At 39.6% G+C, this 19,141-nt stretch overlaps 1 protein-coding gene across 1 annotated transcript; it reads right to left on the bottom strand.

Moving 5' to 3' along the window:
- Positions 1 to 226: 226 nt before the first annotated feature.
- Positions 227 to 17,701, bottom strand: LOC148653864 (LON peptidase N-terminal domain and RING finger protein 3-like). Its single transcript, XM_088596854.1, has 12 exons — positions 16,898 to 17,701; positions 15,272 to 15,390; positions 13,261 to 13,383; positions 12,857 to 13,009; positions 11,706 to 11,961; positions 11,199 to 11,289; positions 9,571 to 9,685; positions 9,287 to 9,408; positions 7,701 to 7,859; positions 6,663 to 6,825; positions 6,002 to 6,151; positions 227 to 4,730 (listed from the first exon to the last, which is right to left on the bottom strand). The coding sequence occupies exons 1-12, from the start codon at positions 17,550 to 17,552 to the stop codon at positions 4,572 to 4,574; spliced, it is 2,265 nt and encodes a 754-aa protein (XP_088452980.1). The 5' UTR covers positions 17,553 to 17,701; the 3' UTR covers positions 227 to 4,571.
- Positions 17,702 to 19,141: the final 1,440 nt, after the last annotated feature.

Below are 19,141 nucleotides of genomic sequence, written 5' to 3'. Positions count from 1 at the left end.
TTTGTTTATTCCTGGAAATTAAACACCGGAATCAACTTTCTACATATTAAGTAACCCATGAGATCTTCTGTAGTGTACAGAATAATTTGGATGATTACACTTTTTTTAATCTCATTTGTACCTGTTAGCATTTTGTAATACCTGTACAGTTTCTTGCTTATCTGAAAGTACACCAAAACTAATCGCACCCATTTCAACAAATGCAAAAAAAATCAACACCAAAATTTAAGAACATCACTTTTACTTAGAAGTATATGTAAACAGTATAACATATCATAAACTGCTACTGTAACAAAGATCCAAACTACTAAAATATCTACTACATACAGTACATTCAGTTCTGTAAACATAGATACACAGAGGCAATTTCACAAATGCAGCACAACAACCAAAACAGTTTTCAGTGCCAATTACTGTATAAATACAAGTTAACCCATTCAATTCAATTTTTACATAAGCTTTATGAATGGAAGAACTAAATGCATGTTATAGAGGTAGTTGAACTTAGAAAAAAGTACTGAATTTACTTAAATCGGGAATCAATATATTGATAAATTGCTTGTTAAATATTTTCTTATGGAATTCCAACTTTAACTGCTGTACTGCAGTTACTGTACAACATCACTATAATTAATGAAGAAGAATAATAAATTTAAGCAGTGAACAAATTAAATATGTCGTTAGATAAATAGAGTGTGCTTGTTTGACATACTCGTATGTCATTTATACTAAAACTGGATTTTGGTGGGGAGCAAAGATGGGGAGCAATCTTAAACCTGTTACAAAATTTTTTTGGGGTGAGAAAGGGAAAAAGAAAAATTTAAAGAAAACCAGCTCTGGAAAAGGCAAATTGGAAACAGATGGCTTTTGTACCCCAGCTGTCAGCATGGATAGGAAAGCTTACCCAGGTAATGCTCCTTTTCAGATTATAAATCACAAGTACTGTACATAGAACTTTCCTGACACATCTCAAATCCAGTCATTCAGCTTTTTGTAAGGAGTCAAATTATCTGTCCATATAAGCCCAATTTCACACAAACCCTTTCATATTAGAGAAAAGGTTAGCAACCTGAAGTGAATATGTATAAATAATGTGACTATCTATGAGGGCTGTGGACCAAGGGTCTGGGGCAGTCTCTACCTTCTGTAGCTTTTGTATCTGGGATTGTGTAGTTATATTGGGATGTCATGAACTACATTTCCCAATTGGTTATGGCTACTAATGATAGCCAACAGCACGTGTCCCTTGGGTTTTTTAAACATACTGTAGGTTTTCTCTAATTAAAACTGTTTGAAAAGCATCATGGCAAACTTGGAACTCAAAGCTTTCTGTTTGACACCATGTAGAGAACTGGAGTACTGAAGTGTTTAATGCCATGCAAATTTGTTCTTATTGAAGTCTTTTGATAAAAGAAACCTGAAGATCTGAAAAAATCTCTTTGCTAAATAAAAAATGGAACATTTTTTTCCCCTTCAGATAGGAGTTTTTTGTTAGTATCTATGTAGGACTCATAATTTCAAATTGATGTTTTGTTATTTATATTTATTGTGGCAAATAAAATGTACTATGGTAAATACAAGCACACATGGAATTAAAATCTCATCATGAGACTGCCTCTTATCCTTCCTATACAAAGGATAAAGCTGAAAGGGTCAAAATAAGCATAATAGATTCAGTTATATATAAGATATATATTTTATTATATATATATTTTATATAACTAGTTTAAATCTGTCTCATTAATAATTATTTTTACTAACATTGTACAATATATAATGACTTACATTTTCAGAAAACAGAATACATAAGTCAACCTGGTATTATTTAGTTTGAAGATCAAAAAAGCCATCACAAAAGCATGAAGATATGCTACTTTCTTGTGAACTCTGGCATTTTAAAACAAGGTGTGCAGAGTTCTGCTCATTTTATTGCATGGTTCTGATTTCATAGAACAAATTCAGCTAAGGCACAAAATGCAAACTGCAAAAAAGCATTCTGAATGAATGCGTTTAAAAAAGGTTAAGCAATCTAATCAGGAATTCTTACAGTGAAACTCTAAAAGCCTTGAAAAGTACACCCTCTACTACATTCAGCGTGACAGCTACTTCACGTTGACAGCTAAAGAAATTGTGCATTTCTGAGTTCCTAAATGATCCTAACAGAAAGCAAGAGCAAATTCTGTAGCTGAAGATCAAAACCGTACTGCTCTGTTAATCACACCATAACCAGTTTTTACGACAGTAGCAAATGATAGGGTTAGTCACTTGTCACTCAGTGCAAGAACTCTTTCATTTCATCAAAATAAAATAGAAACATGGCGCTGCAAGTTTCCTCAAGATCATTCCATTTAACTTCCTAACAGGTAAAAGTGCACTGGGAAAAGACAAACAGACCCTTAAAATAACTTAACACAAACTCTCCAACCATCAGATGTGCTGTCTACATCTATAATGCAGGATTTCCAGGAGATTGTAGTCAGGTTCAGAGGAATTGTATTTGTCATTTACAATGTGTACATCTGTACATGGTTATTTAACCAGACTAAAAATCCAACTTGGCCTTTAAGAATTTAGCTGATTTTCATACAGCCTTTAGTATTACAAGAATATTGTTTTTTTCTTCTCTGCTGTTTCCCTCATGTAAAAAATAATAGTAAATCCCCTAGATTTCATAACATAGCTTCTGGTGTTGGGGAGCATTTATACACACTCATACAATCAATTTAGTTGTTTCTCTCCATAAAGTAAAATGAACTTTCTGCCCTCCTCAGTTGGAACATTTTTTCTTGATCAAAAGCTAAAGCCAAGAACAAAGACACTTCTTATTCTCAGTTTACATAAATAACAAGCCAACAATACCAGATTAGCCATGGAAGCAGAACTTTCAATTATGAATCATACGAGCCTTTTATTCTGCAATTATAAATTTTAAAGTGTAGGAGATGTGAGAATTTCAATACTGCGCTTCTGGTCTTTTACTTGATATGCAAAGTATGGGGGAAAAAGTCAATCAACTGAGAACTATTCCCCCCCCTGCCAATACACAAAAAGGGAAAAGAAAAAGTATTGGTACAACCAATACACACAAAATATATTGCTTCCATACAAAGTAGTGAAACAGCTGTTTAGTAACGTTGAGCTGGGTCAGTGCCATAGTGGATCACAGCTATTGGCATTGACAACAGATGACAACCGGCACACCACAAGCATGCAGGGTGGCTGTCTTAACATTTCAGTAAATCAAAAATGATTTGTTTTAAACATGTATGGGTTATCAGTAGGTTCTGGACGTGAATCCACCTCTGTGGCTGCAGCAGGGCCAACCTCTTTTTTTTTTTGTAGAATTAAACCCACTTCAGTTCCCTAAATACAAATATGTTTATAAAGTGCTCTTCAAAAGGATTTGGAGAGCCAAGTCAAACTTTATTTCTGCTGTCCAGTCAAGCACTTTCTATTATGGCATCATTGTGAAGGACGAGGAATTCCATGCTTACATTTGATCATACAAGAACAATATTAGAACAACATACTTGTCAATCGCATTCATCTTTCAGTCTCAAATACAAATTGCTTCACTGTAAAGCAAAAATCTCAGTTTTCACTTTGTTGTCCCAATTCATTTGGAGGGTAGTCTTTAACATAGAAGTAACAGTGTCTAGCAGCTTTGGGAATTAGACACTGCTCAAGCAGAGGTATAATAAGTTACGAGGCCGAAAGCTGCAAATGAAACGTGCAGCACCTTCTTCTCTAAAGTGCAACAGCCCTGCAAACCTCTTCTTAGACACAGAAGGCAAGTGGCTAAAAGACTCTCCAGTGTTAGCATTCACATGAAATCCTTTAAAGGTCATGCTATTGACATCAAACCTTAAATAGGAAAAGGGAAACCTTCGCTATAGAAACAGATAGAGAAAGGCAATACTGCTGTAGTAGTTTTTCCTGTCTGTCTTTTATTAGTACAATTCTAATTCACTGTGATGGTCATGGTCAGAATTATGTTTCAATAAAAGTTTCTATTGTATAAGGCTTTAGTTCACTTCACTCCCATCAATGTTAGCAGTAGACCAATTTATCATTATTTTCTGTACAGCACTATTTGTCCCTTTCAAATCCCTTTCTCCATCTGTTTCTCATCAGTGCAGGGTTTACAGAACAATTAAAAACGTAACACAGAAGACGTAAAGTGTCTACAATCAGAGCGATGATGCAGATGATCATTAATGAGAACAGAACAGCGGGGTTTGAACAACAAACCTCTTCAAATGAACTGGATTACACAGATGTAATCCTGCATCCAAACACTGAATACACAAAACTGTGAAACAGAATGGTTATAAAAATAAATTCAATACAAGCATGATGGCCACCGGGTTTGTATCAAAACACCGTACTGAGAAGCACAGTTGCGGTGATCAGAACGGTATCCAAGGGTAAACAAACTGAAGAGAAGTTAATGATTTATCATTTGTTGTTTTAATTACAATGTTCTTTAATACAAAAAGGCTATACAAATTTTGGTCTTAAAAAACAAACAAACAAACAAACAGGCAAATACAAACTAGAGGGCGGCCAGGTCACCGCGGCCGGTTGCGGGACATGAACATGAGCACTCGGCGGATGCCCGTCAGCCGGTCCTTCAGAGACGTCAGAGCCAGGAATGGCAGCTGAGCTCGCTCTTCCAGAGGCAGCACCGCAAGTAACCACCAGCACCACGGGGGGCCATTGGGACTGACCTGAGAAAGATGGACATGCGAGATAAGTCCTACAACGTCAAGCGGATGGCAAGCTCTCTGGTTAATATGGACGTGGATAGAAAGCATTGACTATGGTTAACAGAGATGTGGATAAAGACATCAAGCTCTCAGGTTACTAGATGTGGAAAAAGAGCACACTCTGGGTTTAATACAGGTGTGGATGATGAGCATACTTGGGGTTAATATAGTTATGGCTAAAGAGGAAATGTTCTCAGACTAGTACCGATGTGGATAAAGATGGCAAGCTCTCAGGTTAATAATGATGTGGATAAAGACATCATTCACAAATACTGAAGTGGATAAAGGCAGGTTAATTCAGATGCGAATAAACAAAGACAGGAAGCTCTTGTGTTAATACCAGAAGTAGATCAAGAAAGCAAGTTCACAGGTTAGTTTAGAGGTCGATAAACAAAGCCCTCAACTGAAAGATGATTTAGCCATTTTAACCCAATATGACTTCAATTTCAATTCACTTTCCCTTCTTCTGATCGTTTTGGGATTATACTTGGTTCATTAATCCTGAAAGTGTGTGAAGTGTGACCTGATTTTTCTACTCTATTTTTCTAAGTGAGGACTACACTCCCAGCAATATCAAGAAGCATACAAACAAAATCACCAAAAAGTGCGGAGTCCTTCTACATTCCTTGTAACATATGGCACCATCTGCAGCCTGTAGATGCTGCAGCTCTGGGCCTGCGCCTCCCAGAAGATCTCCACCCCCTCGCCACCTCGTGTTTATTGAATGCAACATCTCCACCCACCCTGTGTTAGCAAGCAGCCTGTTCGTAACTGTAGGACCCAGAAAGTTTTCTACATCAGCACGGACGACCAACAGCTGAAGCAGCAGTGCCTTTCTGCCGTATTCGGAGCAGGGGTCTCAAACCCAGTTCCTGGAGGGTCTTGTGTCTCCTGGTTTTTGTTTTAAAACTTCTTTTGTTCCAAGTACTCAAACTATTTTTTAAATTAGACAGATTTAGATTTTTTTAAGGGCTTTTACAGTTGACCACATAAGACATTCACTTTATTAAAGGTACATTTACCTAGAAAATCACCTTTACTTCATGGTCAGAAGTATCACAATTATGCATCTAATGAAAATAGTTATTTTCATTAACCCAATATGTAACTGAGTACAAAAGGGCACCAGGCTCTCCAGGAATGGTGTTTAAAACCCCTAAACCCTAAAACTACTATGATTATATTGTCTTCTTTATAGCAACACAGCAGATGTGAATGAATGTGCTCCTAACCTGTGGCTCTGGGTCTTTTTCAGGCATAGGCCCAAAATGCCCAATAATTCGTTCTTTCTGTTCCGGTCTGATAGAATTAATCCAGGTTAAGGCTTGATCGTACACAGCATCATGGAGTGCTAGCAGCTCAGTCTCTTCTTCTCCTTCAACCTATCATGGAAAGCACAATAGTTAAAACAGTAATAATACCATCAATAAAAATAAATTGAGGGGATGATGATCCACAAGTAGCATTTTAATCTTAACCACACACAAAGTCTTCAATCTGCAAAATGGTTCCATGAATTTCCCAAAAGTCTACATTGTTATGCTGACTCATTTATCTACCCTGTTCCATGTCAGCTCCTTATTCCTGCTAAGGGGCACTGCAGTTGAATGCCTATTCTAGAATCAGCAGGCAAAAGCTGAGACAACCCCCAGCATCAGATTCCAGTCCAGGGCAAGGTGCACACACAAGCACACGGGGACAATATAGAGACCCAGCCAGCATGTCTTTGATAGATGGGAGGAAACTGGGGGTTGCCCAGAAAACACATGTGGTCATAGAGGACCATGCAAACTCCTTGCAGAAGGTGCCTCAGTGCAGAGTCAAACCTGGCAGCTTAGAGTCGGGATATCAAACAACGCTTACAAAAATGATGTGCAAAAGCTATCGCCATACCTTCTTGTCTTCCAAGTACTCTATATCTGCGGTGTTGTAGCCATCTCTCTGGCCGTGCTGGATTACTTTAAACCTCCTCTTTCCAATGGTATCAACAACAGAGCGGCCATCAGGGAAAAACTCCACGTTCCTGATTTCCAGAATGCAGCCATAATCTGCAAACCTGGAATGATATGATCATACTTTTAACAATACTAGATTACATTAAAATTAATCCTCTCACTGCCATAATACAGAATAGAAGGTTTAGTATATAAAGAATAAGTATACTAATTGTTCACTAGTATTGGAAATCACATTTGCCCAATCTAGGAATTGATTTGTTTATAGATGAGTGATAATGGTCCTGGAGGAAAAGAAAAAAAAGTATCTGAAAAAAAAAAAAGTTTACTGTCTTCCAGTCATATAAGGTCAAATCAATCCCCCCATTGTATTTTAATTTGTACTTATTGTTGCATAAATCAAAACACCATGCCCTCATTATTGTATTTGCTAAAGCCGTGTATTATGAAGAATTTGTTAGATACTGCAGTTTTGGCAAAGGACAAAGTGATATATTTTCTAGACATGGCTACTTGGTCTCTTAAAGTAAAGTGAAAACAAATCTCCTAGTACAATAGTTACTAACTGAACCAGGAAGTGTGAACTGGAAGTCATCACCAAATTAATATGTATTCACACTTATTATCAAAAACTGAATTCTAAATCTCTTTTTTTCCCAGAATCAACTGGTATCAATCTGTTTTTTGAGATCTTACTAAAAACTATGTTTTAAATGAATGGGTCATTTTTCATTAAAGAAAATCCACTTTTAATATTGTAATTACTGATATCAAGGATACTTTTAGGGATATCAAAACCATACTACTGATATAACCAATTACTGTATATCTGTGATGTCTGCAATTGCAGATTAAATCTTAAAATGGCTCTCATAAAAGTTAATTACAGTAATGCATTCTTGTTGTGTGTTTGAAATGCTTTTATTTTCATAAATCTATTAATATAGTAATTCAGTCAGTATTTAGTATTTCCTACCCTTTGAGCGAGTCGCTAATGCACATTCCAAACTGCTTTGTGCCAGTCTCCATGCATCGTCGGATCATCAGCCGGTAACAGGGCTCGAAGATGTGCAGAGGGCAGGGTACGGTGGGGAAGGCCATGGTGCACACGAATATAGGCACGTTCTTATTCAAACTGCAAAGAGAACACATTCAGCAGTGAAGCAACCCGGATCCACAAAAACAAAATATCTCTGACGCAACACAGAAACTACACCACTATGGTAGCCGTCTCATTTTGGTCTAATTACAGTGCAGTCCGTAAGTATTTGGACAGTGACATAAATTTTGTTGTTTTAGCTCTGTACTGCAGCACATTGGATTTTAAATGAAACAATGGGTATGAGGTTAGAGTGCAGGATGTCAGCTTTAATTCGAGGTTATTTACAACTATATTGGGTGAACCCTATAGAAATCCCAGTCCTTTTTATACATAGTCCTCCCATTTCAGGGGATTAAAAGTAATTGGACACTAACAATCTTAAATAAAATTGTCATCTCCAGTACTTGGTTGGAAACCCTTTGCGATCAATGACTGCCTTACGTCTGCGACCCACAGACATCACCAGATGCTTGGTATCCTTCCTGGTGATGCTCTGCCAGGCCTGTAATGCACCCACGTTAAGTTCCTGCTTGTTACAGGGGCTTTTGGCCTTCAGTCTTGACTTCAGTAAGTGAAATGCATGCTCAATGGGATTCGGGTCAGGTGATTGACTTGGCCAGTCAAGAACATTCCACATTTTGGCCCTGAAAAACTCTACAGTTGCTTTAGCAGTATGTTGGGGTCATTGTCCTGCTGAAGGTGAACCGCCATTCAATGTGTTTTGAGGCATTTGGTTGGAGGCATATGCTTCTGTACACTCCAGAATCCATCCTGCTTCTGATGTTGGCAGTTACATCATCAATAAAGACAAGTGAGCCAGTTGCACTGGCAGCCATGCATGACCAAGCCATGACACTACCTCCACCATGTTTCACTGATGAGGTGGTATGCTTTGATCATGAGCAGTTCCTTCTTTTCTCCACACTTTCCTCTTTCCATCTCTCTGGTACAGATTAATCCGTCCATAAGACTTTGTCCCAGAACTCGACAGGCTTTTTTTATGTACTTTCCAGCAAGCTGTAACCTGGCCTTTCTGTTCTTGAGGCTTACTAGTAGTTTGCGTCTTGTGGTGAACCCTTTGAGGTTATGCTGGTGTATTCTCCTCTTTATGGTAGTCTTTGACACATCTATGCCTACATCCTGGAGAGGGCTCTTGATCTGTTCAACAGTCGAAAAAGGGGATTTTCTTCACGAATGAAAGTGTTCTTCCGACATCCATTACTGTGGTCTTCCGTGGTCTACCAGGTCGTTTGCTATAGCTAAGCTCACTGTACATTATTTTTTATACATTTGCTGATATCCTTGAGGATGGGAAGCACTGGATGGGAAGCGTGATCTCAGGTGCTGTCAGATCAAGGCGAATCTTTAGGCGGTGCCAGGACACGGTCAAAGACAGGGCAGGGGCAGTTCTGATCAGACATCGCATCAGAGAGGGGCGAGATGAGACCTTCAAAACTTACTTTGATAGCTCTGCCATTTCCTCTTCATAAACCTTCCTTCTTTCCACAAGCTCCTCTGGCAAATAGGTAGCTATGAGGTCCTCCATTAGAGTGGTTTTGCTGTACTGCCTTTGAGCCAGGTACTGGAAGAGCAGGGAAAAACATGTCAGACAAAAATGCATATGGTGGATGTCCCTGAACATTGAAAGTCTGTGACTGAGTTTTAATATATGACCACGCAATGGACTTACAAGGACCTTTAAAATAACACCAGACTTTTAAGACAAGCAATTGAGTTCACATACCTCCGAGAGACCCTCCTTGCATAGTGGACACTTGGCGTTGTGATCCAGGCATCTCTCTAGGCATTTCAGACAAAACGTGTGGCCACATGGAGTTGTAACAGGTTCATAGAAAAGTCTGAAAAATATTAAGAAGACACAGAAACAATATCGTGCAACACAACGCAGTGGTGGCTTTTTACTTGACAAAGCACCTGTTGTGGTTCAGTGCCTGTTATTATTAAAGTCCAAGTATGAATATGATGCCATCTCAACACAATGTGCTTTTGAAAGGCCATCAAAGAATTATCTTCAGTGACATCCCCAATCAATGCTACATCATCTCCATTTTCTAATCGCTTACTCCTGGTGGGTTGCAGTGGTAACTGAGCAGAGAAGATCTGACTACCCTCTTCCCCAGCAACAGAGCTCCACCCCAGCTGAGAGACAGTCTCTCCAGTGTGTCCTGGGTCTGCCCTGGGGTCTCCTCCCAGTGGGTTGTGCCTGGTACAACCTGGCTCAGCCCAAAATGGTGGCATGGAGCCATCGTGTGGGCTCACCACCCACAGGGCGAAGGACGGGGGTCAGATGCTATGCCAGTCAAGTGACAAGCATGAGCCTGACGGATCTAGATGGACTAGACCTCAGTAATATAAGCTTTGCCACATTCCTTTTTTCATACCTCGCTATTGATCCTTCAATAGTGTATAATTTAGTACAAAGCCTACCTGCTAGGAATGGTATTAAATAAGGACATATGAATGAATAGCAACAAGAAGAGGCCATTCAGCCAATCTTGGTTTTTGCGGTGTTAGTAGTTTACTGTTCCTTGCACCTCTTCAAGCTTCATCAGCCACAATAAGGTTAAGAGCTTTTTTCCCCCCAAAGACTCACAACGGAGAAGCTTTTACAGCTGTTTTTGCAATTTGTGCGAAAAAACTCTATCTTCTGATTTTGCCCCTGCTGTATATCATTACACTTGCAATGGTGCTTAAGTAGTGTGAGGCTCAGCTAATCAGTCAATAAACATTGAAATTCTAAATTGCAGCTACAAAATAATGACTTGATAAATTGTACCTGTGAAGTTTTCAAATTATACACATGTATTTTATCAAGAAATATAGCACTGGGATCAATACTCCTAATCCACTACGCAACATCCTGACAGAAAATTATTTTTATTCATCTAACAGCTATGCCCACAATATGAATTCATTTCACATCAAAGCTCCAGCACTTTCTAATCTAAGACGTGCTCTGAAGAAAAGTCCTGCTCTGATGAAAATCACAATTCTGTTTATCATTGAATGAAATTGCACTAATTGGGGAAAAAAAACAACAGGTGTTTTTTAGCATGGTATGAAGATTTACTTGTTTTGGAGTTCACACACTGACACAGCTCCCCACTCATACTGTACTTCTTTAAATATAGCAAGTCAAGTGTGGCTTTAAAGTGCAGTTTACTGAGATGAAAGACCAATGAATTCAATGTGACAATATGTAAGTGAGGCCATACAGCCACTTATAATCCACATTGTTTCAGACACTCAGCTGTTGTCATAAAGAAAGAAAGTCTACTGGGAAGACTGTGCTGTTTGTGTGACAGTTAAGCAATTCAACACGGACCAATATCTCTAGGAATTAGTGGATACCTCATACACAGAGAGCATTCCAGATCTGCAGCATCAATGAGGTCACGGACCACAGAGTACCAGGAGGCTGCCTTTTCTTTTAGTGTTGTTTCTGAGAAAGGAAAGAAACATTTTATGTTTCATGTAGCAATGTTGGAATAGCCTTGTGTGTTACAGTGTTTTATTAAGCATCATAGTCAGTATTAAAGAGTCATTAGTACAGCACAGCATCTATGTAAAATATTCTCCAGAGCAGAACAGGAAAATAAATACAGTACCTTGAATGCTTAGCCTTAACTGTCCAAATTAAATCTGAAAATGTCACTTCCAGCTATTAATTTACCAACAATAAAAGGAACAATTAGAATCTGTAGTATGCTTTAGGAATAAAACAAATATTACATCTCAAATTGTCCAGCAGTCCTTATTATCTGTCCATAGTGGCCGGGTACATTCACATCATAAGACATTACATTTCTACAGCTGGTAAAACTGGTGCATAGTAAAGGAGTGAGTAAGCAAGCTTACCTAATTTTAAGTGTTTACAGGAACCTTCGTTGCTTTCAACTTTATCTTCATCTTCTGAACTGTATTTCCGTTTGAGAAGGAAGTTCCTGTCCACAACAGGGGGATGACAGACTTCACAAAAGCTCTCATCTTTTTCCCTATTTTCAGAGCAGGGACACCTAAAGCTGTTTATAGTGCCAGATTTTTTAGAACTGATGGACGGAGGTGGTTTTGATTTCTCCGGCAAATTTAAGGTGGCGCTTCTCTTCACAGAGTCCTGGTAGAAAGAATAGCCATGATTAGGAGAGATAGTAAGGACTTGAATCTTCTTTTCATTGCTGCTCCTTTGTTTCTAACAGCATAAGAAAGCCTACAAACAAGCAGATAATTGATCTGTGGGTGTTCATGCCAAATCAGCTCAATATTGGCTTAATGGAATCGATTGACCAACTTGTACCAATTCTTCAGGCGCTGCCACTTTGAAGAGATCTCAAATCCTGCTCTAGAGGCCCGAACACCCACTGGTTTTCATTCCAGCTCAGCTTTATTACCTAATGGGTGCCTGAATTGAAATAACAAGTATTAGACTTCAAATATTTCTCACTGAGCCTTTTGGATTATGTTTGGACAGTTAAATGTCACTTTCAGCTGTTAATTTACCAACAATAAAGGCGATTTGGATTTAATTTTTTTAAATGTCAACTCCAACACGTTAAGGAGCTGAACACAGTCAACCAGTTCAGCTGAACCTTCAAATGAATTAAGAGTTTAACAGTAACTCAGACTTCAACTGGGATAAAACCAACAGGTGTGTGGGCCTCCAGGTGCTGCAGCACTGAGAACACCTGATCTAAGGTATCAGCTTCAACAACCTGGCTGGGTAGTTTACTACAGACACTCACAACTCTGTGTAAAAATCTGCCTCCTGCTTTCAATTTTAAACGCACTGCCCCATAGTTTCCTCTCATGACCTTCTTCTTATTGAGGGTAAACAAGGATCACAGTCTGTTAGAATTTTATTGCACAATTTGTTAAAATCCCAATATAATCCCAAGTAAACCATTAAAAGCGTCTTGCATACCAATTGCACTGTGTTAATCCTATGCTCACCCAAGCTCATTAATTAAACTGTTCATGCATAATGGCAGTGAGAATCCTCACCTCCTTCTTACCTTATATAGCCTTGGAGTGCTGATGCTGTAGTTGGAGTTCAAGGTGCTCAATGCATTTCCCTTTAATCGGACTCGAGCCGACAATAGACTCATGCAGTCCGGTATCCTCTCCTGGACTTTGTCAGGTACTGGAGCAAACATGTCACTCAGCAACTAAACAAAATACACTGTAATTAATGAATGGATAAGTTTGCAGACAAGGTTTTGCTGCTTTGAATTCTAACAGGAATGTGTATTTCTACACTCAGGAAAACACCAGTATGTTTTATGCTGCAGGATGTGTCCGGTTTCTCAATTGCACTTAATAATGTCTGATTTTATAAAACAAGTTTTCAGAAAAGTCGCAAAAAGACACAAAGGCTACACGGAGCAATGACGACTGAACTCCAGACTTCAACACTTACCTTCTGGGCTTCCGATTTCGCCAGCTTGCTTTCCGGTTCTAGTGCAATGCAAAACAGGTATTCGGTTAAAGCTTCTTCAGTTTTCCTAAGAGCAGCTAGAGCTTGTGCTTTCCTTAAATGTCCCTGTGGAAAAAAAAAATTCTAAAATTAAATTGAAAGAACACACTGCTGGGCTCCCAGATACTTAAACTAGTAAAGGATCTCAATGCTTAACAATTCTAGACCACAAAAATAACATCATTTACAGTATGTGAGTAAATATATACAGAGGTGGTTTTCTGCACAGCAACTGTTAACCACTCAAAGATCTATATACCCATTAGCTGTGCTCACCCAACTTGTAAAATGTTATAAAAGGCTACGTACAAAGTTTAAGTACTGTATGCTTTTAATATAATATACTCTAACCAAGATAAATTTAAGTAAGCCTGAAAACTTATTAAACTCTCTGTTCATTTCTCACACTTTCTTAGATTTGGGTATTCATGTAGCAAGACTACCTTAGGTAGTCTTAGGTCTTTTATCCCTTGATAGGGGATACCCTTCACACTACGTTAACATATCTCTCGCCTGAGCTAAAAACAGTCCTCAGGATACCAACCCTTGGAGGAATTCACATTCCCAAAACTGCATTCCAACACTCCTTCCCTTATGCTCCAATATCCTTTCTATACCATAGGTCTTCAAACAAAACTACTCTATTTTACAGCATAACTTTTCTCATATAATATCACCAACAACTAATCTGCATAGCCTTCTTGTCCACAGATTTCTTAACTGGCCCATGCCTGGCACTTTTTGTTGCAACATAAACTAAAGCACAACAAATATATACCTCAGCAGCATACATATTCAGTGCTTTCCAAAAGAATTCACTCAATGCCAATATTATCACATTATAAGTAATGTGTTTTATTAATTAATTAATCTGGGCCAAAACTGTGAAGATCAAAAAGAACACCATTACATGTGAAGGAGGATGAATGTCTGCCAAAACTGAAAAAAGATAAAGGGATTGGTTGCGTATGTATTAAGTCCACTAAGTCATTCCTGTACTTGGTGGAAGCACAGTAGGTGGTTATACCAGTTTTGCACAGTAGGATGGTATAATTCAGACCATTATTCCTGGCAAAATGACTCCAGTTCTGACAAGCTCATTGGGCATAGCTGATGGACTGCAATTGGCAAGCCTCACCACAAATTTTCTATTGGATTCAATATTAGTGGCAAGGCCACTTCAGGACATTCAATTTTTTACTGCCAGACCACTTCAGTGGGTCCTTGGCCTTGTGCTTCAGGTCACTGTCCTGATGAAATATGACCTTTTGACCTGGGTTTAGATTCGTGGGTGCCTCAGGCAGGTTACTCTCCACGATAGACATGTACTTTGCACCATCCACCTGTCTCAACTCTGACAAGCTTCCCAGTCCCTGCTGATGAGAACCAGGCTCATGGCATTGTACTGCCACAACCACGTGTGTCAACTGGCATGGAGCTTCCTGGCTCAGGTGATCTGCTGGACCTGTGCCAATGCAAAGCTCTGCATTTGGCCATTTCTGAAGCTGGGGTTCGAATGAGTCGTTTTGGAATCTTTAAGCTGCGACAACCAGCTCTCATTCGTCAAGTCGTCTGCTGTATGGCTACCGATATGGTTAATGTTAACTCAACGCCCCCAGTGCAATACCCACGGCAACTTAAAAAATGTAGGGTAGGTTTTAGAACAGGAATTACAATTCCTTGTTAAAAATACATTTTAGTAATTTGTCGTGTTCTACCATGTTGTCAAGCCCTGGTTTTCAATAATGCATTTTCTAGCTGGTTATGCCTATATTTTTACATATAGCATTTGTTCAGATGTATACACCAAAAAAAAATAGAACAATTCATTCTGGGCAGTAAATACAGCAATCATATTTTCAGGGAATTATATATACAGGCACAGCTTTAGTTTTGAGGATCTGAATACACGCCCCAATGATAAACATTCTTTAATATTAAAATGGGATCTCACCTTTAACCCAAGTGGTTGAATTCTACACGCCATTTCGGCATCACAGAGTGCATCTTCAAAGTTTCTCAGACTGGAGTTTATTTGTGAACGGTTACTGAACAGTACATAGTCCCTGGGAGCTGAAAGAAAACAGACTCCAGTTCTTTTACATGCCTTCACAGAAAAACAAAATATTACGTCTTAATAATACGCTCTCAAAGGAGGTGTAACGTTTTCAGTACTATTATGGATCTTTTTTCTGCTGGTAGACCTACAGTATATCTAAAAAAAAAACTAGATCTGTAAATTTAAAAACACGCGTGACTTAACTTCATTCTACCACTAGACCTGACAAAAAGTCTTACAATGTAATACGTGAGTACGGCGAAACAGAAAAAAACATTTGAAAGCAAATTGTACTTTTAAATCAAAATAATTTTACTGCTTAATGGTCGGGTGATCGCCGTTAAGCCCAATTACATTGACCTGATCTGACTCCGGTCTTGTAAGATTTCCTGTGATATTTTTGTCCGGTATGAAATTAAGCCATGCCCTTTGGAAAAGAGAAATGAGATCACATTGTGACTCCTACATAGTTTAATGTCTGTCCGTGACTCACACACAACATAAATGAGATAAAAGAAGAACATGTGCTCTTCTAATTAGCAGGGGTTTCATAAGTTTAATTTAGTCATGCGACAAATACACTGTACTCCTTTCACTCATCAGTAAATACAAGCGAAATAAAGTAAGTACACGGTCATTCGTTGGAATTTCTTTGTTCTTCCATGTGCGTTTTATCTTTGAAAGTGACTGAAATACAGAAATCGATTTGTTATTTTATTATAAAAGACCTGACCCACATTTTAACGTTTCATTGTTACACAATCGTCGGATCGCAGGGGGTGCTGGGCCGCTGTTACAGAACAAAAAGCCAGCGCCAGGTTACGTAATGTTTGCTCTCCTAGCCTACATTTTCATCCCCGGTCTTATTCAACTTCCACGCCCCTTCGCTAAGGTTACTACAGTCGTCTAATGTGCTCTAGCCCAGCTCAGCCTGCTGGTACTTGCCTGGCTTGATCAATTTCTGGAACAAGAGTACTGCCATGTTCTAGTTGCATATAAGACCGTACTGAAAAAAAAATCACATTATCGACCCCGAAGGAATGTCACTTCCAGGCTCGGAGCCTTTAGAGGTTCACGTTTTATTTGAACAAAATCGCTTTTCTTGTTTAGCAAAGTCGCTAAAAGGTCTTACAGCGGAACAAAACAGCGCCGCGTGTTAAGTCACGTATTTCGTCCGTACCACACTCAGGATGTTCACCATCAATATAGACAATAACTGGAATATAAATGGATAATTTAAGGCACTTCTGTGATATTTATAGAAAACGCCCGGGGTTATTTTGTCCACACCAGTCACCGGCACCACAAAAGCCATTGAGTCAAAACTGACCTTATTTAAGCTCTGCATTACACTTCCTATTCTACTAATTCCCTTTTTTCTTTGTTAACCAGAGCTGGGTGACGGGTCATTTGTATTCTAAAAATAACACAATGTCTCGGCGATACCCTGTTTAAAAAAGGGAATACAGGAAAGAAAACAGCGGTATGAGAGACGAATGCGGGACGGTATCAAGAAGTTACCTAGTTTTATTGCTTCATTGTACTTCTCTAAAGCGGCTTCCAGTTTTTTCTCCGAGTACGAAACATTCCCCTCGTGTCTCAGCTGCACAGCTAGGAGTTGGGTCGGAAACCACTTGGATAACAAGTTGCTAAGAATTACGTTGACTCGGTAGCTCTGCACGTCGGCGAGTTTCGAGGCGTCTTTGCACTGCCGGCAGCACGCCGGCTTCTTCTCTCTGTCCAGGCACTTTTTGCAAAACGAGTGTCCGCAAGGCAAGGTAACGGGCTCGTAGAGGAATCCCAGACATATCCTGCAGGTGAAAGGATCGTGGCCGCCGAAGCCGGCGGCACTCTGCCCCTGTGGGCACCTCTGAAGGGGCAAGCCTTCCTTGCTTCGGATGCTGCCGATGAGACAGTCGGTGAGGGTCTCCAGCTGCGCAGGTCTCAGCCTCTCGAGTGCCGAGGCCTGCCGGTAGACCTCGAACGCTTCGGCCAGCTTCCCCCCGAACGCCAGCGCGTCCGCCCGCTTGACCAGCAGGTCCTGATGAGTCCCCTGGTCGCTGAAATCCTGTAGCTGGCATTCGTAGATCTCAGCAGCCAGCTCAAAGTTTCTCGCCTGGAAGGCTTCGGCAGCAAGCTCCAACATGACATTGCTTTCCATGTTTTCTGAGCCCATGTCCGGTACCAAGGCGTTGCTTTGCTAGTCGGCTACTCTTCCTTATTTGGATGGAACTGTTTATTTAGCCATAGTCGCCTTTCTGTCATTTTCCCGGCTCCTCGCCTCGCGCTCTGCTTGCTTATTGGAACAAGAACCATCGTTCAACATTGAGGTATTGGGCTGTAGGAAAAAAAATGTGTTATATAAACTGCACCATGTGACTGTCTCGGGCTGCGCTCATTGGACGGGGCTTTAAAACTGTTACAAAACAAGTCAGTTTTGTAACATTGTCTTCAGCTTTTCAATTTGTAAGTATGTTTCGTGTCTTTTTTGTTTGTTTGATAAAAGACAACCATGAACACATTTCTCAATAGGGAATACGCTGCTATTGTGAAATAAAAGAACTTCTTTCAACCTCACTTCTCCCCATTCAGTCAGCCCAGGGTGCGCATTTTTATGTGTACTAGCGCTGCAGATGTTGCTGGTCTGATTTATTTATACATTATATATAACGTGTATGTATATATACATTTCTAATCTGCGGCACTGTAGGTCAAAGCAATCAAAGTGGCACATAAGAAAAGTCGTGTTGCATATTGGCGATATGAATTTATAAACCACCTGTATCATTAAAAATTGAATGGTCAATTTATATGCGTATGACTATCCCAATTAGCAGAGGAACAGCTCCGTGGTTAAATAAAAGGACAAAAGACATTAAAATATCGGTAAGACGTGACGGAGTTTAACCACAGCTCTGTTATAAAACGTAAAAGATGCTGCAAATCACCTCTGCAAATTTGAATGGGCAGTTTCGAGCACGACTGTCATCGTTACGACAAAACATACTTGAATGGTAAAAGACAGCATCTGCCTTGAACTAACTAATGATAACGTAACTTCATAATATAACCACATCACGTCCCCTTATGTGAATGATTACGGCGTTTGCCCTACATCGAGTGCTGCCCTGTATTACTGAAACGCTCTCAATCCAGGTTTCAGACGCCGCTCTGTAATACGGCGACGGCAACCTTGATCATGATCTGAGTTAGTCTGGGAAAGTGGGCCAGTCGGGTCAACCCGTCAGACTGTCTAGACCTTGATACGTCTTTCAGCCTAACACCGCCGGTTAGCTCGCCGTTTTCCACTTAGGATCTACTGCTTGCAAACATGCAGATTTTAAAGCGTGGCTGCATACTTTGTAACCCTTCTTTTTTCAGTTATTTTTGAACTTTTCTCCTATATCCATCCGATTATTTATCTGGAAGTTGTCATATTAAATGGGACGCCTTGTGATTGTACAGATTTCCCTGAATGACGAGCGTTGATGAAGAGGACCAAGACGGGAAATGTTAATTTACTGTACTTTCTCTGATTTCTACTGGACCGTGCCATCAAATACAACATAACGCATTACTGGGCGGTTAGAAGGTGTTAATAAGAAATAAAACTATGTATGTTTCTTTATGTACAAGTTATTTAGCTGCTTGTGCCCCGTCAATGCCTTACCAAAGAAAAGTAATCAGTTACAATAAATGCTTCAGCAGCGTTTCGTTTCTTTGTTGAAGGAGACACGGAGTAACCCTCACCATCTATTTAAACTG

The sequence above is a fragment of the Lepisosteus platostomus genome, chromosome 10 (genome assembly GCF_059453375.1).
Source record: "Lepisosteus platostomus isolate fLepPlt1 chromosome 10, fLepPlt1.hap1, whole genome shotgun sequence".
Taxonomy (NCBI): Eukaryota; Metazoa; Chordata; class Actinopteri; order Semionotiformes; family Lepisosteidae; genus Lepisosteus; species Lepisosteus platostomus.
This window is presented reverse-complemented; position numbering and strand designations above follow the sequence as displayed.

What these genes read in the sequence shown, in the direction of transcription:
- LOC148653864 (XM_088596854.1), bottom strand. Translation starts at nt 17,552, where the DNA reads ATGGGCTCAGAAAACATGGAAAGCAATGTCATGTTGGAGCTTGCTGCC. An exon ending in TTCAACCACTTGGGTTAAAG is followed by an intron (nt 13,384 to 15,271) that starts GTGAGATCCCAT and finishes TTTTTTCCACAG; the next exon opens with GGACATTTAAGGAAAGCACA. An exon ending in GAAATGGCAGAGCTATCAAA is followed by an intron (nt 7,860 to 9,286) that starts GTAAGTTTTGAA and finishes TTCTCTTTGCAG; the next exon opens with TTTGAATAAGAACGTGCCTA.